The 25,795-nt window shown below is 33.1% G+C and overlaps 1 protein-coding gene across 17 annotated transcripts in view; it reads left to right on the top strand.

Annotated features, from left to right (window-relative positions):
- Positions 1 to 25,795, top strand: part of PHF20L1 (PHD finger protein 20 like 1) — a 73,215-nt gene that overhangs the window by 21,422 nt on the left and 25,998 nt on the right. For 4 of the 17 annotated variants that reach the window (XR_001886223.1, XM_017875144.1, XM_017875142.1 and 1 more), the window contains exons 5-12: positions 1,865 to 1,953; positions 2,173 to 2,262; positions 6,914 to 7,127; positions 7,694 to 7,822; positions 14,116 to 14,198; positions 17,709 to 17,961; positions 19,948 to 20,136; positions 20,399 to 20,605. Coding sequence is in view for 16 of the 17 variants with exons in the window: in XM_017875144.1 (XP_017730633.1) it covers positions 1,865 to 1,953; positions 2,173 to 2,262; positions 6,914 to 7,127; positions 7,694 to 7,822; positions 14,116 to 14,198; positions 17,709 to 17,961; positions 19,948 to 20,136; positions 20,399 to 20,605 (1,254 nt within the window). In the remaining variant the exon portion in view is untranslated. Of the gene's footprint in view, positions 1 to 1,864; positions 1,954 to 2,172; positions 2,263 to 6,913; positions 7,128 to 7,693; positions 7,823 to 14,115; positions 16,271 to 17,708; positions 17,962 to 19,947; positions 20,137 to 20,398; positions 20,606 to 25,795 lie in introns of those variants that run through there. The other 13 variants (XM_017875150.1, XM_017875148.1, XM_017875149.1 and 10 more) reach the window with 6 other exon arrangements.

The following is a 25,795-nucleotide window of genomic DNA, read 5'->3' as shown; positions in this document are numbered from 1 at the left end:
GTTTATTTTAAGAGCTTTGGGACCTTTGTTCCATGCTTCAAGTTCCCTGTGTGTGTGCAGATGCAAGTACACACATATCACACACACTCAGAACAAAACCACCCTCATTCTTTATTCTATCCCTTTCATCTACAGGCATTTAATATAGAAAATTCAGCTTACCTTAGTGGAAGAGTGATGATACTGATGGTGATCCCTGCCATTTCAAGAGTAGTTTCAGTGAACACATACTGAAATATTGGCAGATACTATTTGTTTTCTGAAAGCTATTAATTCTGTGATTTCTGTATGTCCCAAGTGGTGGATAGTCCTGCCCCCTCCCCACCTTGACAAAAATCAGAAGAGCAAAAGAAGCCATCCATTCGATGTAGGAGCAAACCAAAATGAACAATTGTGAACATTTAGGCATTTGTATACAGCATATAGAAGCGAAGAAAAGGGGCCAGTCAGGGTGTACTGGAGTACTGGGGAAGTTTTCATCTTGGGAATGGTACTTGAAGAGTGGAGTGGGGTTTAGATAGACATAAGGAAAGGAGAAAGGCATCACAACAGAGGAAATAGCATGAGCAAAGGCAGAGAGGTATTGATGCCTAGACAGCCTGGTGTACAAGCTAAGTTTTTCTGGAATGCTGTGTTGAAGAAGGAAGAGAGAAAGTTGCAGGAAAGATGGGAGTGCAAGGTGTACGCAGAGTTTGGCATTCTCAAAATATTTCTAGTGTCTTTATATACATCCTTACTATTCACCTGATCAATTGTTTGTATAACTTGAATTTAGATCTTTATATCTGTGAAATTCAACATTATGCTAATTATAGAAAGATATAAAATCAAATGGTGTTATTCAAAGTACACCCCACAAAAATCTTTGCACATATGTATTATTGGCTTTGGTGCCAACCCCAAGGACATTAGTAATGATCGTCACATTTCTTGTTTATAATTCTTTTATAAAGACCAAGTATCTGTTTACTTAAAGTGGGATTCTGCCTTAATTGGGGAAATGGTAGAAGAACATTTATCTAGGAAATGACAGAAAAACATTTGAATTTCCTTAAGTAGGCATTATACATAATTTATGTATCTTCTAATAGGACTGGTTTATATTGACTTGAAAGCATGGGGTCTGTAACAAAAAGTGAATATGCTTCATAATAGACAAACAATCTTGAGGCCTTCAAATAGGATGAGTTTGTAGGAAAGACATGGTTGACTAGATGAGATTGGAAATATTAATTATGGCCATGCTGCCTGCCACTTAGGTGAATGCCATTGGGTATAGCATTTAGCCTTCCTCTAGAGTTGAGTGTTCTGAGCTACTTTGTGAAGACTTTTATCTAGTTGATTTGTAAAATATTTTCTAGCCTTAAAATCTAGAACTATAATTCTTATTTTCCAGTTTGTTGTTATTGCCCAAGGAATAATCCTTTCCAGGGTAAATGATCTTTTTTGCATATCAGCTCCTTCTCTGTATTACTTCTTTTGAAAGAAACATTCAAAGAGCAAATGGTAATGCCTATGGAAATATATATTTTTGTAAGTAATGATTTTACTTTTGTCAGCTATGTTATGAGTCTAAACATTTAAATTATTGTAAAATTATAAAATTTCTTAGTAAAAATCAGAATTACATGGAACTAACTTATCAAGACTTAATTTGTGTACTTGTTAGGGGAAACAGGAGTTCAGAGTTGTTTTTAGAGGGAAGGAGAAAGTAAACTTAAACTTGATGGAGTCCTTAACAGGAGTGTTTGTAGTTTTTGCATTCCTAAGCATTTATCTATACAGGTCACTACTTGTTAGATTTCAAGTGTTGCTGTAAACTTGAATTATATTTTCTAATGATTCTGACTTGCTCCTGTTTCAGGAACATTTACAGTTCAGTTTTATGATGGAGTAATTCGTTGTTTAAAAAGAATGCACATTAAAGCCATGCCCGAGGATGCTAAGGGGCAGGTAAGAGTGTTCAGTATTCCTAGCTACCCAAAGGGACATCTTCTTGCACGGTGACTGTTCAAAATATATTTATACATTTTTTTTTAAATGAACTAATTGTAGGGTTATGTGCTGATAGCCCCAAATAGCAGCAAGAAAAGGAAGCTTAGACTGTAAAATAAATTATACATTTGATTTTTGCTTCTTTGGTTTAGACCTGCTAAAGTTATAGGTCACTAGTTTCTGTTCCAGGTGAAATCCCAGCATCCACTAAGCTGGTGTTGTCCTATCGACCCAGCTGGATCGTGTAACCAGTCTATGGGAAGTGAGGTAAGTGCCTTTTTTTTTTTGAATTTTGTTTTGTTTTTCCTGGTATATAATGTCATTTAGAAAGTTAAAATTTTTTAATATAAAATTTTACATTGAGTTCTTACCTTCTTCTTTCCTTCTACAAATCATAGTCATTCATCTTCCTTTAAAAGGCGCTTACCTGACACTCTGTAGGCTGTTTCAGATAGGGCTCTCTGAGCATATGATGGAAGCAGTGTATTGTATGCTTTGTCACTGCTCAAAGCAAGAATGGACGGTAAGCATTGGAAGGAGAATCTTGGGTGGAGGTAAAACCACAATTTCATTTGTTGGCTATGTTTTCTGAAATACTGGAAAGAAAGGTGCCATTAGAAATTTAAAGTATTTTCTTTTATATTCTGCTGTTATTTGGGATTTTCAGCACCTGGACCTACAATTAATTTTAAGAAATTGAAAGTAGTCTGTAAAAATGTCTAATGTGGAAATATGCTACATATTTGTTCCATACCATGCGGTATAAACTGTCATTCTGAAATGTATTGAAATTACCTGGTCAGCTTCAGTAAAGTATAAACATTTAGTGCTCTAGAAATGTATAACTACCACATTAAAAAAATTCATGAAGAAATAAGTGTGATTGTTTTAAATTGCCTGGTTTTCAAAAATTTAGTTATGAAATGATTAGCAAGCAGATTTCCTCTAATTAACATGTAAATGCAATTTAAAATAAAAATGCTTTTGATCAGGAAGCGGCTTTGTGTCTTCCCACATGTGTGTATAAATAAAGTGTTCTTTTAAGCATTCAGTGGTGTGATTTCTTGGTTACTACATAGATTGATTAAAATGTTGGGAACATTGTTTAGTATATACCTGGTTAAACAAAAGTCTCAATTTTTTTTTTTGCTTTAAAACAATTATTTGGTTATTCTGGTTGATCAGATATGTTCATGAATTGACATTAATATTATTGCCTTAAAACTTTGTTTTTTCAAAGTGAGACACTGAGCCAATTTGGTTTGTGGTAAAATTACAGTTTGTAAAAATTAAATTTATTGGATGTTATGGATGTTTGTTTTTAATAAGTAGTGATTCTTTAGTCACACTGTGATGCATTGTAACATTAAGATCAGTGCCAAGATATAAAACAACTGAAATAATATTTGGGTAGTAGTATATTTCCTTTAATTTTTCATTTTTTCTTTAGAATTCTTAATTACAGCAATGTTAACAATATTTGTAGAATTGTGTTTCATAAATGACTCTCATTTTATGAGTTACTTTTTCCCAACAAGCTTTTGACTTGCCTTCATCAAGGAAATATGCCAAATCAGGTGTTATTTGGGCAAAGCTAAGGGCGGGGCGGGGGGGAGGGGGTGGCTACCTTGCGTAATATAGCCGCAAGATTTTGAGGACTTTGAGAATTTCTCTATAAAGATAATTTTTAAATTAAGCTAGCGAAGATTAGTGCATCAAATTAATGCACTGTGGAAATGCTCTTCCTGAACCTGTCTAAAATGTGACATTAATAACACTTTGGCATATTCAAACCTCCAGATTAATTAATATTCTTAAGCCTAAATAAGTTTTAATTCTGTTGTCTTTGACTTTGAACCAGTTGGTTAATACTAGATAAACTTCTGCTTGCATTAAGAGGTTAGCTTGAGCACCTTAAAGAGCTTTCAATATTATAGTGGGTGCAATGTGAGCTGTAGTCCTTCTAATACTTTCTTTGTAGACATTTTTCTCACTGGGAAAGAAGGTAGACATGTTAACAGCCCAAAATAAGATCCCCTCTTTTTCTCCCTACCTACATTTTTTTCTTCTTCCACATAATTTTGTGTGGCATGGTAGTGTTGATACATAAATAACTATGAAACCGACATATAGGAGGGTGATTGATTCCTTCATCTTATGAGATACCTCCTTGTTCCTTCTGGTTTTCTACTCTAATAAGAGCAGTAGTGATTACAGGGTGAGAGATTGAGCCATTACATTTTTAATTTGGAAGCTTGTAACAGAAGTACTTGCCTTTTCTCTCATTTCTTCTTCCTGAGGGTGTGCTGATACAAAAGTTATGTTGTAACTTACTAGTGTTAATGGTTGGCTCATAGGTCCTTTGCCATTAATATTTACAAAACATTTTTTGTGTGCATTCTTTCATTGGATTCTCATAGAACCTTTGACATAGGTATGGCTAATATTTCTGTTTCACATTTGAAGAATTCAGAACTTAGAGAATTGAGTGACTGACTGACTTAAAATTTTGCTTATTCTGTGCAAAGTGATTCCTTTAACCCAGAGTTTCTGATTTCAAAGACTGCCCTTTTTAGTGCAATATTCTATTATGTTATCTATAAAAAGCTTGAAAACATCATTATTAGTTATAGTTCATGGAAAGATCACACTTCAGTTATTTTTAACAATGAAGCTTTTCTATAGAGGAATAAAGTCTGTTTGATAGCAAAGTAGAATGACTATAGTTAATAAAAATGTACTATATTTGGGTGATGGACACCCTAAATACACTAAATTGATCACTACTAAGTATATACATGTAACAAAATTTCACATGTATCCCATACATTTATATAAATAAGCATAAAAGCAAACACAAAATAGAACTCAACCTAAAAATAAAAGAGCAAAACAATGAGAGAATTCTTTAATCACACAGCTACAGTGATTCCCATGCAAGTCGTATGATTAAAAGCATTTAAAAGCATTTAGATTTTAAAAGGTGCAGTATGAGTCTCTTTTTAGTTTTTTCTTTATTGGAGGTAGAAAACAACTTGAGATGGAAATTACTTCTGACATTTTCCAGCAGCTCTGACAACTTAACATTTTCCCCACAATGTGGAACGAGAATTAAATGCTCTACTCTTAATAGGTCTGCAAACATATGATCTCTGGCATATAATACTTTCCTTTTGGTTGTCTGATTATACTTACACTTGTTTCTCTGTTTCTCTTCCCACTTTGTTGATTGTTCTCTCTCAATCCTTTTTTTTTTTTCATTGATGATGCTTTCTTTTCTTACTGCTTAAATGTTAGTCTCAAAGCTCAACTTAGCCATACTGCTTTTAGCTATCCATATTGCTCCTTGAACCTTTAATCGCTCTTTCACTTTCCTGTACACTTTCACTCCTGGCCTTTGTTTAATGTTTTTCCTTTTGCTTGGAGTAACCTTTTCTCCTTTTCCACTACCCCTTTCCCTGGGAAATTCCTACTTACCTTTAGGGTTCAGCTCATCTATCATTTTCCCTGAAGCTTTGCATTAGTCTTTCTCTTCAGTCAAAATCAGTCTTCTCTTTTCTGTTCTATAGTATTTTGTTTATTTCTCTAGTATGTCTCCTGTCACGGCTTATAGCTAATTGTATTTACCCGTGAATTACTTATGAACAGGACCAGTCTTTTATCAGTTGCGGTCTCTGAATGCTTAGCCTAGTACCTGGCATATAGGACAGGGTGTTCAGTAGAAAATTGATGATTGAATGTGTTAAGTGCAATCACATGATGTTTTCACTTAATTTCAGTCATGAGAGAAAGAGAATACAGATTTTTTTTTTTAATGGCTTATTTTCACCATATATTTTCAAGGCAATGTTAATCTACATTGTTGATTGCTTAATTTTATTAACCTATTTTGCTTATATTTGTTAATGTAAACCATGAATTAAATTCATTTGATGTTGTGAAATTTTTAGTTGTTTGGACTAGGGATTAAAAGTATTTTGAGTAAATCTGAACTGGTAGTCTATTTGACGAAGCTTAGTGGTCTCAGCAGATTCACTTTGTAGAGATATTTGTATTTATTTTAAAATATTTGTCTTAAAAACATTTTGATTGTGAAAATTAAAATGTTAGGACTTTATACTTCCTTACACCTTTTTTTTTATAATAAACATTTTAGCTAAAATACAATAGGAAAATGTATTTAGCAACAAACTAACACAGGAAAAATACATATTTGCATCTCAGAGGAATGATACCAAACAAAGACCTAGGATGTTGTATGGGGAGATAAATTAATATGGAGTTTTGACAGTTAATGCTTTACCTTGGTCAATGGAGCTCTTTTCTTCTTCATCAGTATGATTAAACTGTTGTGATAAATTGCTATCTGAACTTCAGTAGCTTTAGAAAATAATAAAAATCATACCTTTCTTGATTTCTATGAGATTGACTATAATTTGAATGGTACATTCATCCTAATAAGGAATTCCAATTTGGTAGGTGGGAATACACTATTTTTAATCTTTGTAGAATTGGAAGATAGCATTTTCCCTTCTTTTATAGTCCTTTGTATTACGGGAAAGAGATGGAATGCAACATTTGAGCCTTAAAATACTAAGGTAGCATGTCATGTAGTATTCTGTATCTGCCATAGGTTTCCTCTGCTATTTTAGATTTTAATTCCTGTGAAAATATGTCCATGGAATACCTGTTATTGAATGTGCTTCCTATTTTTATGAGAGGTTGTATAATCTAACTCATTCGATTATTAAATTTGATAACCTACCATGTTGAGCTATCATGTAAATATTGTTATCTCTATATTTATGTTTGGTTACATGTGAAAATAGCTTTGAAAATGTGACACATATTTTTATTAGTGTAATTACATTTTAATTAATTTTTAATACTTCACATGTTTTGTGTTTTTCCTTTGGAGGATTGGATAGCTTTAGTCAAAGCAGCTGCTGCAGCTGCAGCCAAGAACAAAACAGGGAGTAAACCTCGAACCAGCGCTAACAGCAATAAAGATAAGGATAAAGATGAGAGAAAGTGGTTTAAAGTACCTTCAAAGAAGGAAGAAACTTCAGCTTGTATAGCCACACCAGACATAGAGAAGAAGGAAGATCTGCCTACATCTAGTGAAACATTTGGTACAAAATACATTTTTACGTTAATTCCTTATTACACTGGTAAACTCATGTAGTAAAGTCAAATCCCTTGGCCCCTTTGATTTTGAATGTATAATTAGATTTTTAAGCTTTTTTCCCTAGCATAATATGATGGCTAACTTTTCTAGCATTTTACAGATAGACCTGAAAATTAATAGTCTAGTTTGGGTTACTTGATACTGGATGCCCTCAGTATTCTTGAATAGAAATAGGTTGAGATTTTGATCTGTAACTTCTTGATAGCAGGTTTTTGTTTGAAATTTTTTCTTTTGTGTTTTTTCTTCAACCTTTTATATGCTTCTATATATGCTTCATATGTAATACGGAAAAAGCAGTAAGTCATTTTCTTCCTGCTTTGAGAGTAACTGCTTTAGTTGTCTTTTATTTCTAACATACTAGTCTGGAGGGATTTGTGTTTTTCAAAGGTCTATATCAAGTAGTAGATTTAAAAAACTAATGTGAAAACATTTTACTATTTTGCTATTAAAAAATCACGTGTTTTAATTTTGGATTCTAGATAAACTCTCATATATGTGTTCTATTAAAAGTAGGACTTCATGTAGAGAACGTTCCAAAGATGGTCTTTCCACAGCCAGAGAGCACATTATCAAACAAGAGGAAAAATAATCAAGGCAACTCATTTCAGGCAAAGAGAGCTCGACTTAACAAGATTACTGGTAAACTACAATGATTTTTTTTTTGGGGGGTGGGAAATGGAAGGTTTAATTTTAGAGTAATTTATTTTTAATGAAGTAAAATGGTTTTGGTTTAGTGTCATGGACCTGTTAATAACATAGACAGTTACTTTCTGGTTCTTCAAAGTCAGGGTCTTTCAACACTGTCAGCATTTTCTGTTGTAAAATGTGAAAAATAGCACGTATCTTCTACCTACCTCACAGGGATGTTGTGAGGGTTGATAAGGACGAATGCTACAAAGCTCAGTCATTTTTAAATTACATTGGTGGTAGTAGTTTCTAGAAGAATTATTTTGTCAACTTACGGTGACACAATTTCTGAGGTTTTAAATATTTTTATACGTTCATATACTTGACCAGTCTCACTTAAGGATGGTGCCATATATAGTTGGAAAGATGACTGACTTACATTTACTTCCTGAATCTGTTAATTTCTGAATTTCTGATGTGAAGGTATTTCTGTAAGTTTGTTGTTGTTTTTTTAATTTCTACTCTTCAGGTTGATCACTAGCATCTGGGCTTATTTCCGTATGATTTCTTGTAGTTTAGTTTAGGAAATAGCCATGCTAGGTTGTTAGAAAACGCTGAAAATTCTAGCCTGGTTAGTGTTCATGGAAGAGGGGATTGAAGGATTAGAATTGGGGCCAGTCATACTACATCCTGCTGTTTTCATGGTCTGTTCAGCCTAGTGATTCTAGTCTTCAAAAGAAATTGTGAACATATTTACCTTTTCTGAGTATATGTTAAAAGGGGAATTTAAATACTTTCATGATTTAGTCATATGTTCTTATCATGAGGACAGAACCTTTTTTAGTGCCTTTGGCCTAATTAAGCTGTATAAACCTTTGTTGGCTTCAACTTGAAGAAGCTTGCTTTCATGGTCAGATTTAGGAATAAATGTAAACTGAACATGTTGACCATTTTCTGAAGAAAGGAAGCTAACTGAAAGGTGACTCTGGAGCTAAGAGTTGTTTAGAACCACTGTTTTATTTATATTGTTCATCTAAGTGATTATAATTGGTTTCAGCAGGTGAGAATATTTAATCTCTTGCCATTTGTATATATTATTTTCATGCCTGTCTCTGATAAAGGACATATTTGGCCCCAGGAGAGGAAATATTTTAAATCAATTAACCTGTTACACCTTTTCCTTGTAAACTATTAACCTTGGAGAAAGCCAAATGTTCTCTAAGTGATTGTTCTTATGGCATGAGACTTCAGTTTTGCCTTAAAATATGGAACCCAGTGCTATGTGCTGGGCGGAAGTGGAATAGTATTTCTAACTCCTGTGATACAAAGATTGAAACAGCAGTATTGGAGGAGTCAAGATCAAAGAAGACGGAGGTGACGCTGACATGATACAACTGCCAGCTTTCCAGCATCATGTTTTTTTTTCCTTCAATTTGGATAACCTGCCTTTAATAGTTTCAGTCAATATACTCTTACATATGCCTTATTGGGAGATTCAAGCTCAACGTTTAAAGAAGTAAAAAAACAAAAAAACTGCAACAGAAAAACTCAGCTGAGCCCACAATGATGCATTATTTCTCTATGGCCTTGAAAAGACAGTAGTGGGGAAAGAAAGTACCATTTTACCATGTGCCTCAAGTTTGTAATACTGGTTGCTTAGTAACACCCTTCCCTTCCACAGAGGGATTTTCTCTTCACTTTCCCTCGGGGGTCTCAAATGAATAAGTTATAGTTTGACAGCAGCAGCAAAGCATAAGATTTTATGAATGTGAAGCCATTACTATCTTTTGATTTTCTCAGAAAATTTAAGTGTGTGATAATGTTTTTAATAGTTCATCTTTCTGCGTCTATTTCTGATTTCATGTTGCAACTATGTCATGCAAAAGACCACAGATATTGTAAGATTGTCTTCAATAGTTGAAATTCAGGCTTGCCTTTTTACAGTAAATTTCATTTATAGTTTATAAAGATAAAAGATAAATGAGAACTAATATAGTAATTTTGTTATGGCATTATGGTATATTTTAAATTTATCAAGCTCATCTGTATGTGTCTTTTTGTCCTTTACTACTGAGAGGATTGGGGCTGGGATCATGGCAGCCTGCTCTGATGTATTTCTCTCCACTATATTTTGTTATTTTTTGAAAGAGTTCTAGCTTAAATAGGTGGACCAGCTGTTGGATAACTTTAATTCATATATTTATCATTCTTTCTATTCACTTTGCCACATACACACCATGTGATGATTTTAAACCCCATTTCTATATAGAGAATGTTAAAAGGATGGCGTTTTTCAAAGATTCCAAATGGGTAGACGTTGAAAATATAATTGCAAAGTATATGGAATATATATGTATATACATATATATTTCCATATATATACATATACATATTTCATATATGTGCATATATACATATTCCATATACTGTGCAATATACACACACAACCTCCTGATTCATATTTTTCATTATGTAATGTACCTTATTGATAGCTATTATTTTATGGCTTATGCATACTCATTTGAAATAAACAATTTTACTTAGAAAATTAGTAGTCCATACTTTTGGGACAAAGTTGCAAACAAATTGAATTTGAGTAGACTAAACTGCAGATTATCGAGGGAGCAAAGGAGAAAAACATCAGCAGTTGGTGCATGGTCTCTTTCTAATAGGCTCTAAGAGTTTCTGGAATTTCAGTTAGCTAAGGTATGTTTTTGTAACTTAAGGAATTTAAAAGTTTTAAAATCCTGAAATTTGAATTGACCAGCAGTATGTTATTGATAATAATATCAAGAATATTTGATTCTTAGTTCCAGCAAGAAGATGGTGTTTTGAAATACCTGGATGAAAAGTAGCCCAAGAATTTAACCACTTTGCTCTTTCTTTGTTTCCCTTTCCCATTCCAGGGAGCTCTGGGCTCTGTTCTACTTATTCCTATTGGCAGGAAAAGACCAGCTGTGTATTTTTTATAGCTAATATAGAATATTGGAAAGTTGTAACTTTGTTGGTGGGTTGAACTGATGACTGTTTGAGATTCTTCTTTTACCTAAGTTTAAATAATTTCTTGAAGGAGCATAATGCATTCTTACTGGGCAATTTTATCCCATAGGTATATTCTTCTAGAAGAGGGCCTGTTAGTAATACATTGATAATTAATAGGTACTTGCTGATAATTTCCTTTCAGTTAATTCTTCTCATTTTCTGTGGATAGTGCATTTTTTCCTGGAATATTAGCAGGTTAAGATAACAGATTTTGGACTGCCTCTTAAGGCAGAAGTAGTCAAGAGTTGTCTCTTCAAGTACCTATTTTATTATTTGTTCCATTTTGTTGTTTATATTTAATAAGTCTTTTGTAAGTTGGTGCGAATGTAAAGCGTGAAAAAACTTTATTAATCATATTTGGGCTTTTAAATTCTCTAGATAACCAAGTATGCATTTTAAAATCTCATTTTAAGTAGTTTTTCTTAAATCTCATTACTTTTTATGAACACATTACAACACTTTATTTTTCCTTCTCAAACCATTAATGGAAAGGGATTTTAATAAACTGGGTCTGTAATATCCTAATGTAAATCTGTATGTTACAGGTGAATTACTTTGTTTCTTTTATTACTTGTGGTACCTTATTTTCAGTTTTTTAGTTTGTGATCTGTTTCATCTATTGAATATTAAAAACTATTTCTACCACCTATATGAAAGGGAAAGTAAAAGATATAGATTATATAAAATATAAATAGGCGAAAATTTGTCCTGTTGAATAGCTCCTTAAAAAAAGAACTCTACTCAGCTTTCCTACAAATGAACAACTTGATTTTCTAATTTTTTTATTTCAATAGTTTGTTGCCCGACCTTAGAATATTAGCTAAAGAATAAAAAACCTGAGATGAATGTGACTCTTAAATGTAAATAAATAGTTCAATATGTTCAGAATATAATTAGGCATTGAAAGCTGTTTTTGTAAAATTGTTTATATTACAGTTGATGTGGTATGAGACTATAACAATACTTATGTAGTTTTTGGTTTGGTTTTTGTTTGTTGTTTTTTTTTTTTTACATCTCAAACTGGTACCAAGATACCAGGGTTTTTGTCGTTGTTGTTTTCTACTTATTTTAAGAAACATATAGATATGGGATCTTGCTTATAATTGCCCAAGCTGGTCTCAAACTCCTGGCGCTCAAGCAACCCACTCAGCTCGGCCTCCCAAATGTGTTAGATTACAGCATGAGCCACTGCTGCCAGACCTTAAATACCACGTTTTAATACTAATCATAGATGTATCAAAATCAATTGTCTTACACTCAGGGCCTTTTTTAATTTTAAAGTCATTCTGAGTACTAGCGTACCTTTTGCCCTAGTTTAGAATTTGCCTCGAGTACTACTTTAAGAATATAATTTTATTTATTTATCTATTTATTTATTTATTTATTTATTTATTTATTTATTTAGAGACAGAGTATTACGCTGTCCCCCAGGATAAAGTGCAGTGGTGCCATCTCGGCTCACTGCAGCCTTCACCTCCCAGGTTCAAGTGATTCCCATGCCTCAGCCTCCCATACTGGGATTACAGGCGTGTACCACCACACCCAGCTAATTTTTGTATTTTTAGTAGAGACGGGGTTTCACCATGTTGGCCAGGCTGGTCTTAAACTCCTGACCTCAGGTGATGCTCCCATCTCAGCCTCCCAAAGTGCTGGGATTACAGGCGTGAGGCACCGTGCTGGGCCCAAGAATATAATTTTAATATGTGAATTCCTACCTTGATCACTTAACTTCTTTAGGGTAGCTATCTGATAAAGTTAAGACATGTTGCCTCATGGATACCTCTACATCATACTGTGTTTGAGGGGGCACCATTTTTCTCCTGTTACGTATGTTGTGGACAGCTTCTGTAATGTATGTAGTATAATTGCTGTAGTCAGTTTACTATTAAGTTGTCAGTTGTTAAACATGCTTGCTTTGGAGCAAAGTTTTTGTGTGGCCAACTTTGAAATGACACAAAAAATGATTTTTGGTGACCTTTCATGAGCAGCGTGGCCATAAACAAAAACAAATACTTGTTCTAGGCTTATAAACTGGGCTTCATTGGAGGTAACTGACAACTTTGAAATGACACAGAAATGAATTTTGGTGACTTTTTATGAGCAGTGTGGCCTTAAACAAGGCTTATAAACTAGACTTCATTGAAGGTACCTGACAGGCTTAGCAAAGAATTTTAACCAAGTAAATGCCTGTATTTTATTAAAACAGAGTTTTAAATGTCTTGGGATTCAAATTAGTAATACAGTTATATATTACAATAAAATATTCTGTCTTTTTTTCGGGGGGAGGTGACGGAGTCTCACTCTGTCACCTAGGGTGGAGTGCAGTGGTGGGATCTCGGCTCACTGCAACTTCTGCCTCCGGGGTTTAAGTGATTCTCCTGCCTCAGCCTCCTGAGTAACTTGGATTACAGGCGCCTGCCACCAGGCTGGCTCATTTTTGTATTTTTAGTAGAGACAGGGTTTCACCATGTTGGCCAGCCTGGTCTTGAACTCCTGATCTCAAGTGATCTGCCTGCCTCGGCCTCCCAAAGTGCTGGAATTACAGGCGTAAGCCACCGTGCTTGGCCTATTCTGTCTTTTAAATTTGAGAATTAGTGACATACGTAGAAGAAAACTGGAACTTCTAAAAATTTTTGTCATTTATAGACAAAATGACAAAATAAACTATAATGTTAAGTTCAGATGTTCTAGGAAGGACCCACACTTTTTTTCCCTTAATATAAAATAGATCCATCTGTGTTTAAACTCTTATAAGAAGATGAGGTACAACTGGGCACACAGAAAGCTTAGATTAAAAGGATCTGAATGAACTTAAGAATTGGTAGCTTTTTAGCTACTAAAACAACAGAAAATCTTATTTTATGTTCTAGATGTTTGGAAGGATTTCTTCTTATTCTGTTTTTATAGTTGTATAGACAAAACCTGTATTATAAGTATTAGCAACCTGAGCAACCTTAATCTGGACATGAAGACATAGAATTTTAACTTTTTACAGAATAAATGTATGTGTGCAAGTGTGTGTTTTTGGTGATTTCATTGAGTAATATTAAAACCCACACAACTGTGTAAGCAACTCTTAAGTTCTGATTCAGTCCCTTGGCTTATTATTAAGCATATTTGTATTTTCGAAAGGAAAACATTTGAGACTACTTCCTATATATTACAAAGTATAGGAAATTCAACTGCTAAGATTTTTGAAAAGTTAATTAGGGTGTAAATCAGTATTTTTTCTAATAAACAATTTCTGTACAATTTTTCTCAAGGTTTGTTGGCATCCAAAGCTGTTGGGGTGGATGGTGCTGAAAAAAAGGAAGACTACAATGAAACAGCTCCAATGCTGGAGCAGGTATGAAATGGTAGCATTTGATTTTTTTCAGGGTTCCCACTGGAATGATCACGGAGCTCTAGTATCTACGTAATTGAAATTCCCCTTTTGATCAGATATGGGAATAGGAAGCTAATTAATTGATGATATATTTTTAACTCTGCCTTCTCCAAGGTATACAAATAACTACAGACTTCATTAGTGTTTGATTTCATAGACTGGCATTAAAGCCTTTGTCTCCAAAATTTGAAGGCCTGGAGACAGGCATCCCAGGGTATAAGCTTCCAGCTGGATCACCTTTAACTAGCTTACAAAAAGACCCTTACACAAATACTTTCCATTTGTGAGTTAAAACAGGGTTTTTTGACATCTAATAAAACTTCTTTTGTAAGAAGTTTCTTTTATATTGTAACAATTGGTGTTAGACTGACTATGTGTTTTATGAATTGATCAATGAGCCATACATTTTTGCTAGGATGTATATTTTAATAACTACAAAAAAAGAGAGTTTAAAAAACTATTAAGGGTCTGTCTTTAAACCACCTAATAGAGGAATTTAAAAGTGAAGGTTGCAGTTGCTAGATTTTGCCTTGGCTACCTTCAGATTCCCACAATACTTGTACATAATGAACTGTGCATGCTTTTACATTCTCTAAGGGCTTAACTTCTTAGGCACTGTAAGACTATAAGAACGCAGTAATAGCCATAACTGGATTTCCTTGGTTCTCCTGTTTTAAAATCTGAGCCTTAATGTAGTTTTAATATATCCTTTTTGTATTACTTTTCTTTATTAGTAGCCTAATAAAGAAGTCTTTAAAATGAGTATCTTTTGCTCTCCTCTAGATGCGTTTTAAAAGCTATTCCAAATTTAATTGATATTGTATTGAGTTTTTCAGGGTTATTTTAGGCCTGATTTGATAACAATGCGTTGTTTTGGTGCCTCCATTAATGTTGTATTAAATCAATGGATCTTTTAAATTGATTAATATGTCATTGAATCATACCTTCTGATTTTCTGTGATCATCAAACGGTTAAGTCTTTGCCGTTATTGTCAATATATCAACCAAATTTTAAATAACTTTTTTTACTGTGTATTACTATATTCAACGTCCCAGATATAACAATATTTTGTATTTTCACCACTGTTTATGGTATTCTCAGAATGCGATAAATCAGGGACTTGGGTAATAAAATGTTTCTGGAAAATTCATTACAATGTCAATCTTTGATTATGCACAATCCTGCTGAGGTGAATGTGATTGTGAAAAGTACTTATTAAATGTGGAAGTTAGTGTAGAGGGCAGTACCTATCTTAGAGAAAAGTACAGAAAACCACGTTTTGAAATTGAATTTAAAAAAGAAAGAAAGGAAAATGGTGTAACTCGGCTGTTTCAATTTTCATAATTAAAAAATTTTGAGAGTCCTTGCCAGTTTTGTAACAAAGAGACCAACAATCATTAATGAAAACCTTGTAAATTATTTTAGATTTTAAGGAACACCACGCCATTCCCTCATTTTCTATTTGTCATTCAGGTTGACTTCAATGTGAAAATGTTTTGTAACCAAACACTTATTTTTATCCTATGTGTTAGCCTCGCTTCATAGTTAAAAAGCCGAGTTATAAAGCTTTTAATTATATCTCAATTGGTATCAGCAGTAGACCTAAAGGAGAGGTATTGATTGTTACTAACCTCTGTTTCCTAATGAGTTAAAGTAATGTCACTCATGACATCGATTGATAACAGGCCTGTAGTCAAAACTTACTGTGCTAATGGACTTATTTATATTTTTAAAAAATTCAAACTCTGTGGTCTTAAACCCCAATTCTCAGCTTATTAATTATAGATTATTTAATTGTATTAGGGATATTTCATGTTATATTTACTTTTGGATAAAACTTGCATTAGATGCATAATAACTCAGTAAGTTTTAAAACAATGTTAATTTTCCTTGTTTAGAAGTTAAGCACCTTATCAAGATATTAAGTTTTAAAATCTTGTTTTATAACTTTGTAACTTGAGAGTAATGGATGCTGTAGTGATGTCTTTCACATATGTGAAGATGAACAATAAAATTGTTTATTTACAAGTAATGGCTCTAATTACTTTTCTGGCAACACCTTTTATGATAAGGTTAGGAATACTATCCATTTGTGAAGTACCTTTTCAAATAATTAATCTGCACTTATACACATTTGTAATGAGTAAATCCAATCATAGAAATGATGACAACTGAATGAATGGGACACTTGACACCAGGCCTTTTATATGGTATGTCCAACATGCTGTCTGTAGAGCATTCGAGGTGCCCTACTTAATACCAAATATGCACTTTTCTTCCCCAGCAAAATTTGACTTGTGTCTCAGTGGGAACAGAATTATTTATTTATTTAGTCCCCAGAAAATGATCTTTCATACTCCAGAGAACTGCAGACAGTAGACCTGATAGTTATTCTCCACAAGATACGGAAGTAAAAAGATTTCTTGGGGACAAGCACGTTGTTTATGGTGCTAGCAATTTGACTGTTTATAAAGGCCTATGGTAGAATCGATTTTCAAAAAATGCATATTATATATTTTGCTCTCAGATAAGTGTATCAGAAAGAGAGGTATTGCAGCACCATAGATTGCAAATTCATCCAATGTAGCTATTTTCTCTTGTTTTGAAAATGGACACATTCACACATATTTTAACATATGTAGGAAATTTTACAGCCAAATGAATAAAAATATTCTTTTATGAAAGAACTGACAAAGTTCTAATTTTTTTTTAAAAGTATCAGTTGGCAGGAAGAAGGTAAAACTCTCATCTAAGAATGCGACGTATTTTGTTTTTAAATCCAATGTTTTTAACTTACACTTTATCTCTTTGGTTTTTTTTGTTGTTGTTGCTTGTTTTGTATTGTTTTTTAGTCTTTTAACTCTATATTGCTGGTGGCTCTGATTTCATGATGCATTGTGCTTATGAAACTCTAGCTTTCAGCGCTAAAATGAGTTAAAGATAATGTTTTGTTAATTTGGTCATTGTTTTCCTGTTCAGATCTTTCTTTAAAGGGAAACTGTCTACTTAGACCTTCACATTCAACTTAATGAAAGAAATGATTTTATAAGAAAACATCTAAAGTCAAAAGCTTAAATTAAGTATTCCTCTAATCCTTTAAAACATGAAGATGCTGTTTATTTTTTGAATTATTGTCATTGGCAGTTATGGTTCCTAAAGGGGTATATTTCTATTTAATACTGAAAATATTTGTCCAGTAAGATAACATTTTATGTTCTGAAAATATTACAAATAATATATTTAAAAAATGAATTTAGACTGAAAGTTGGCAGCATCCCTTTAAAGACAGCCTATTCAACTTTTAGTTAATAATTTGTGGGGTTCTTTTTGGTTTTTCATTTGTAATAGAAATGTTATATGTTGCTTAACAATGTTTCTGGATACTAAAGTTGCTTAACAGTCAAAATAGAATACAAGAGCAAAAATGAAGAAGCCAAAATAAAAATATCAATTTTTTATTATTTATTCAGGCGATTTCACCTAAACCTCAAAGTCAGAAAAAAAATGAAGCTGACATTAGCAGTTCTGCCAACACTCAGAAACCTGCACTGTTATCCTCAACTTTGTCTTCAGGGAAGGCTCGCAGCAAGAAATGCAAACATGAATCTGGAGATTCTTCTGGGTGTATAAAACCCCCTAAATCACCACTTTCCCCAGAATTAATACAAGTCGAGGATTTGACGCTTGTATCTCAGCTTTCTTCTTCAGTGATAAATAAAACTAGTGAGCACAGATTTTTAAAAAATAGTTATTTGTCCTATAAGATACATTAAAACAGTTTGATTGTAGTTATATTGTATTTTATGAAGTTGCTTTTTAAAAACTCAAGTGGATATGATAGGGAAGACTTGAAACTATTCCAGGGGCAAAAACCATAGACATTTCTTACTGATCTATTGCTTAGAGACTACTGCTGGTTGAGAATCCTTACCATTTAATAACACAGATTCCACTGTAGTTTGACTCTCCTCAACTAATAATCCGAGCATACTGAGAGGCCTGATTCATTACAAAAAAAAAGAAAGTTATAAAAGACCCAGCATAGCTATTTTACCTAAGACTATTCCTGTAGATTTTTTTTTGTCCCCACTTGTCTATAACTTCCCTCTGCAATACATTTTATTCATTCTTACAATATTTGTAGTCTAGACTTCAGTTTAATCTTTTTAATGAAAGGAAAATGTCTCCGTGATTATATTTTTTAACGATTTTACTGTTACTACTAATTTTTCAAGAATTAACGCAGTCTTTTTCAAAATCACCTTTCACATGGGTATATCTATCTATCTCCCTATATATCTATATATATAAATAATACAAGATTTGTGTTGACCCTGAGTTTCTCATATTAGTTTAGTATTCTAAGTTGGAGACACGAATAACACTTATTTGAAGTCAGTAGGTAAATGATGCTTTTTTTTGCTCTTTATGCGACAAATGAAATACATGATCAGTTGAGTGAATATGACACGTTTCCTCATGAACTATTCCATATTGTGTCTTCCAGAATAATCAAAGATGTTGGCATTCAGAAGACTTTTATCAGACATATTAACCTCTTTTCCTTCAGTTGCCATATTTTCTGCTGAATCATTTTTTCATTTTGATCTGGTTTTGCTTTTTTGTTTTGTTCTTTGTAATAGGTGGAAAGAATGGGAACATAATTCAGTTGTTTTCCTAATAAGCTTCATTTCGTTGTGACATCATGAAATAGTGTCAGTAGTCACTAGAATGTCATATGACATTAACAAACATTTTATTTTGGAAATTGTATCTTGGTATTATAACCACAATATTGCAGTTAAATTTTATTCTTTTATATTTTTTAGTTATCAACATGTCTTTTTCATTTTCATTGTAAAATTACTCTTAAATACCCAAACATCAGTCTCTTTAGACTGTTTCTTATTTCCTCTTTCTAAATTAACATGAATATATTGGCATATATAATCTTGCCTATTCTAGTCAAATATGTTTATATGCCATGTAGAGAGACGATATCTAAAAGTGTAAAAGACATTTCCAAATATTTATATTATATTGCTAGAAGATGCCTAAATTACTTACCAAGTTGTTAAAAATACCCAAGTACACAATGTCGTAATCTTAAATATCCTCATTATTTGCTCACAATAAGTACACAAAGTTGTTTTTGTTCAATTTTTTTTTAATGAATCAGGCCCAGACATGTTTATAAAACTCCATTTGGGGGGATGATGATGGAATAAAATTGTTTACATTAGTGTAAAGTAAATCACTAACTCTATAATGTTATCATCTGTGTCCCTGCCTTTTTTTCCCTTAGAGTTTCTAGATTTGCAATGTAGCAAAAGGAATATATATATATTCTTTTCCTTATCTTTTGCTGTAAAGAGACTATTTTCCCAAAGGAAAAATGGCAATTTACACAACGATCTGCAATTAGAGAAATTAACTATAGTCTGTCAGTTGGAGCTACTTGAAATTAATGTTCCATTTTATTTTCTTTTAGTTCTAGTAGAGTAGATTTTAGAATTTTTGATTGACTCATTTTGAATGAGGTCACAATTTTCGCCTTTGATTACCTTTGAAACATGCCATTCCTTGTGGATATCTTATAACAACATCAGAGGGAAGAATATGAATCATTTTTTCCCATTTATCTCCTTAAATATTATAAGATGCTCCTGGTATGTATCTGCTTCGTGAACATTGAAGATCTTTTTCTAGGTCCTCCACAGCCTGTGAATCCCCCTAGACCTTTCAAGCATAGTGAGCGGAGAAGAAGATCTCAGCGTTTAGCCACCTTACCCATGCCTGATGATTCTGTAGAAAAGGTTTCTTCTCCCTCTCCAGCCACTGATGGGAAAGTATTCTCCATCAGTTCTCAAAATCAGCAAGAATCTTCAGTACCAGAGGGTAATGTATATTGATTTCCTATAGAACCAAACATAAAAGAAGATAAAGAAAAAACTAAGAGATAAAGATTATTAAACTATTAAGACATTTCTGTTCTTATATCTTCTGGAGTTATAAGCAATTCACTTATTCTACAAATATTTATTGAGTGCCTTCTTTGTGCCAGGCACTGTTTAAATTATGTAGCACTTTAATTCACAGTGATAGTAACTGAGCCATTTTATCTGTGTTAATATTATATTACACTCTTTATTTTGTGTAGTGCCTGATGTTGCACATTTGCCACTTGAGAAGCTGGGACCCTGTCTCCCTCTTGACTTAAGTCGTGGTTCAGAAGTTACAGCACCGGTAGCCTCAGATTCCTCTTACCATAATGAATGTCCCAGGGCAGAAAAAGAGGATACACAGATGCTTCCAAATTCTTCTTCCAAAGCTATAGCTGATGGAAGAGGAGCTCCAGCAGCAGCAGGTAAAGGAAAAAAAATAAAGGCTCTTATAAGTAGATAAGTAGCTAGGCTTGCTGTTATTAGGTATCAACATTTTGAGGTTTAACTATGTTATTTTGATTCCTATATAATTCCTTTTCATAAATACTTTAACATTTATAGGAGAGTTTCTTCTCTGTTTTAAAGGTCTTTTGTGTGATCTTGTTACAATCATATTCCCTGGACATACGTACTTCTTACCTTGTTACTTGATCTATTTCCTTCTCCCTGCTTCTTCTTTATATATCCTTATTTCTACTAAATATAAATTATTAGAGCCAAGTATAATTACAGGAATTCTTACTTTTGAAGCCAGGAAGTACTTAACGGGATCAGTACTTTGATTTAAGGATTTTAACAGAATTTAATATTTAAGAAACACTGAACTATATGCCTGTGTCTTAAATATAATTCCATATTTTGGGGCAGATTCCTCCAAATTGAATCAAATTTGCTATAAAGTTATTTGAGGAGTGCAATATGTGAAATCAGCCATCCTTAATAACACATTTTTTCCATGATTTTGTGATATTTATTGTAGTTCGAAAGCATTTGGATGTGTATTTTACCAAGCTGATATTTTAAATCTAACAGTATATCGATTCATGTTTCCTTTATGTGGGTGCATTGTTTTATTTAGAAGTTTTTAAAAATTATAACCTGATCCAGAATACACATAATAAAAAAAGGCCAATACTATCTTACAGATGCACTTCTGGTAAATTACTATTTGGAATTAGATGTTTGAAAGAAGTCTGAATTTAGTTTGTTGTGAGTTGGAGAAAAACATAAAGCAATTTATTGATGCATTACCAAGGGTGTTGGTGATCATTGTGTTTACAGGCATCTTCTCTGAAACCACTTTATCCATTTTTTGGATGAAGCATAAAATGATGTGTTGAAATAAAATGATTGAAGTTACTTAAGAAACATATACTTATTTTTATTACTGTTTATATAAAGGTCGAAGTTACTTTGTACATGATAATTCTTTATCATGTTTAAAAAAATAAAATACCCAAGTCTGAATATTTGTAGATTTTGAAACATTTCCTGTAGTTTCTCAAATCAGATCTATTGTCTTTTGACTCTTGGTCTTTCCTTAATTAATTTTTCTTTTCCACTTTTCCACAAGATTTCCGAGCTATCATTGACCCATTGAGATACTTTTTTGATAAAGGTCTTATTCAGTTCTTTAATGATCTGGCATTTGTTACTGTACTGAATATATGAAAAATATGTTAAAGTTGTAAGGTTGTATATCCATTGGGAAAATTATTTTCAGATGTACATATGAAATTACATTTTTCTTTAAAAGTATTCTAATAGTAACAATATTGAAATATAGATCAATATGAGTAACTGTGTAATAACTAAGAGTCTTACATTAACAGATTATATATCCTAAAATATCAAAATATCAATGTAGTGATTGTGCATGAAAGTCCTTGACTTAGATGATTTTGCTTCTAACCAGATTATTAACTTCCTCTTTTCAGAATTTCTAGCATATTTGTGGCACTATGGCTGACTACCTTAGAGGAAGGCACACGAATATTCTTTCCCTTTTTAAATATTGGTAGTAACTATTGGAAAAGTAAAATAAGTAAGATCGTTTTCTGGGAAAGTAAAAGGTAGAGAGGAGGTTAGCTATAATTTGAATTTGTGGAAGAGTAAGGATTTTCTGGGTGTGATGAGCTTAATAGTATGGTAGCTGTCAACTAATTGCTTATAGCAAAGAAATGCATAGTTTTAATTTTTAATTACTGCAGGTTTATTAGAGGGTTGAACACAGTATTTGAATAGAGGGAGGTGAAATTCTAATTTGTTTCTGTGACCTCTTAATTTTTAGTTTTTGAGGAAAGTGGTAGAATTTAGGTCATGTTCTAACTGAACACCTTTTGGTTACAATCTTGTGCCCCTGTCCCACTTGCACTGAAATTCTCAGTGGTCTCTATGTTTTTCTCCTTAACCTTTTTGTTATTTACCCTCTCTTGACCATTTTGCTGTATTTGTTATGCTTCTGTCTGCTCCCCAAGTCCTCTTAGATTTAGAGTCAAAGTGCCAGGTTTTTATGTTTTTATTTCTTTGATACATATATACATATATGCACACACACATACATACACACACGTATGTTTGGTTGGTATCCATATTAATTATAAAAGAAAATTTTGTTACTGTTGAATTTTAAAACTGATAATTGAAAACATGCTTTACAGTTTGTCAGAGACATTTTCTGAGTTATTTTTGTCAAATTGAAACTCTTGGGGAGTTTAGAATGATGAGGGTGTTAGTTGCTAACTGTGAAATTGTTCGACATAGTTAGGTTTTTACTTTTGGGGGAGCAAGATAAATTCACACTGCTGAGTTCAGCAGTTGATGCTAAAGGATTGATGAGATTTGTAAATAGTCCAATTATTATATGCAACTGTTCTTAGTTGTTTTCCAGTAGAGATAATGAACTTGCAGTACTCTCTATGTTCTTCTAGTGGGGTGGATGCCCACATGACTAGCCACTGTTAAGAATGCTATTGCTGCCTACATTACCAAACAAGTAATTGGTATCTTTGTAAAAATTGGTGCCTTTGTTTTTATTTTACTATCAGGATTCTTTCTCACAGAGCCAGCCAATTTTAGATAAGGATACAGCCTCAGGAAATCTTAATTCTGTTAGTATCTGGGAGGATACAGTAAATCAAGTTTTTTGAAAAATCGTCTTTTGAAAAATAAACTCTTGGTTCAGGTTCTCACAGGCACCTTGGGCCAACGGTTATCTGTTGCCCCTTGTCACACAATTCTCTTTAGGTGGGAAACACAGTGTGAACAGATGTGGAGTCTGCCTTCCAGAAACGTAGAGTCTAGAAGGGACACAAAGCTAGCAACTGAAATACAAATATTTAAAGCATGATATAAGTGCCTGAAGAGGTGTAAAGTACTCTTGGGTGTAAAGGAAGAAAAGATTGCCCCAAGAGGCCTCTGGTAGAGCCTCTTAAAAACCCTGTAGAGACAAACCATCTGCCTTCTCTTCTTGCTTCCTTGAAACTCAGTTTTTCATCTATATGATGAGATGATAGTAGATGATGTCTGTGGTCACTTTTGGCTCTACAATCTTGATGTTTTACTTACCATTAATTAGGCATTTGATAGTCTATGTTTATTCAAAAAAAAAAGATTATGATATATGATAGGGTTATTTTCAGCTTAAAAACGTCAATTTAAGATAGCTTTAGAGATGATAACTTTTATTGTTTGTACCACTGTGAAGACAAAATTGGCATTAGCAGGTTGTATGAATATAATTTTGAGCCATTTTAGTTACTCTTGTATTAAAGGAAATACCTTTAGTAACACATCTTCATTTTTTTATTTTTTTATTTTTTAGCAAATTAGTAAATAAATATCAAGGAGCATTTACCTATTTTATTGCAGCATGTCTTAGTTAGCATGGATAGGAATGTTGGCTTGACGTGGCCATGCAGAGTGTACCTTTATGTAACGTCAGGATGTCCATGAGCAGGTCCCCTCAGTTTTCGGGTAGCATTCGATGAAATGCATTAGGCTTTGCTTCAGTGTCATTCAAAGTCATCTTAGTTTTTGAATGAAATGTAGATATCAGTAAATACATGTGTGTAGGTTTATCATCATAGCTAAGATAGTTGGACTCTTCTTAGTGAATCTTCTATAGAGTGTTCATGAATTATATTATGGATTGGTTAATATAATACATTTTATCACCAGTGAAAAACAGAAGTAGGTCTTGGGGTTGGTCTAAGTTAGTATGGCAAAATAGCATATTGTCAGTTCTATCTAATCTGCCTCTGGCGGGTTTTGAAATGGCCTTCATTTTTATTCCAACGTCTCACGTCAACTTTACATTTACTATTTAAAAGTCTTTTTGTTTTAAATTGTTTTTCAATTTATTTTCCAGATTTGTTCAAAACAAAACTACAACTGGAGACTCTGTTGCCTCCACCCTCATACCAAATGTTCATGGCTTCTACAGAGCCTGGGGTTTCCATGGAGAGTCTCAGGGATTGCCTCTCTTTTTAGCCACAAGAATCTATAATGATTAGCATACCAGAAGAGGCTTGAGAAATCACTCTACATTACTAGTTTTTGAGTTGTATGCAAGCAGGCATGGTTCAGAGATCTGCCTCTCTGACTTTAACTAGAGTAGCTCCATTTGTGTTTTGGTTTTTGTTGTTGTGTTTTGCATTCAGCTGCCAGAGAATATATATATATATATATATATATATATATTAAATCTATCTATCTACATATATATTTTAAATGTTCTGTTGCTAAAATTTAGTTTAAGAATTACTATTCTACAAACTAATATTCTGATACTTTGGTCACCCAAATTCTAGCACGTGGTAAAATAAGGACAAGATAGTGAACTTCTTGTAAAACTAAACTTATTTTTCTTGTTGACTTCTGGAATGGTCTGTTTTGTTTTCCTATTTGTGTGTAAGTATTTTTTAAAATCCTACTGTTGCGTATACGAATATTTATTTTAATATCCTTACTTGAGTAAAACATTGACAACCCTTTATGAGTCCCCCAGTTTTACTTTTGAAATTTTGTCATTTATGAAATCGAATGGTTTGGGAACCACTAGAACATGTAAAAACTAAATCTAGAGCTCACTCTCTGGACCCCACTCTGGGATTGGCTGCATCTCTTCTGCTGTGTTAGCCTCTGTGTTTCTGGTGCGGTGGTTCATAACTGTTGTATTTGTCTGTCAAGTACCTAAGGGGTGCACACATTCCAGTCAGTAAAAGTAGCCTAGTAAGGCAGTTCCTTTAATCTGACTCCCTGTCCCCACTCCAGGAGATTCTAAACATCATTGCTCCACCTTTTCCCTAGAGATCCAGTGCTCCAGAGATGTAAGAACCTAAGAGGCAATGATCACTGTTAGCAATATATCTATGTCTGCACTACCACTGAGGATTTGGAAAGCACATTCCTCATGGTTTGCATTGTAAATGCTTTATTGTTTTCAGGGAAATTGCATAAAATTTATAAAGTTCTAATAGTGCAACAAGTAGTAAACAGAAATGATGCCTTTGATCAGCAGTCTTGCTAATAAGAAAATTTAATTGTATTTCTCTTTGCTGTGATATCCCTTTCATTTTTTTCTGTCATAACAAATGGAGATTATCGGTGTT

Source organism: Rhinopithecus bieti, unplaced genomic scaffold (genome assembly GCF_001698545.2).
Source record: "Rhinopithecus bieti isolate Rb0 unplaced genomic scaffold, ASM169854v2 scaffold_7212, whole genome shotgun sequence".
NCBI lineage: Eukaryota > Metazoa > Chordata > Mammalia > Primates > Cercopithecidae > Rhinopithecus > Rhinopithecus bieti.
Note: the sequence above shows the minus strand (reverse complement) of the source record. Positions and strands in the feature narration are given on the sequence as shown.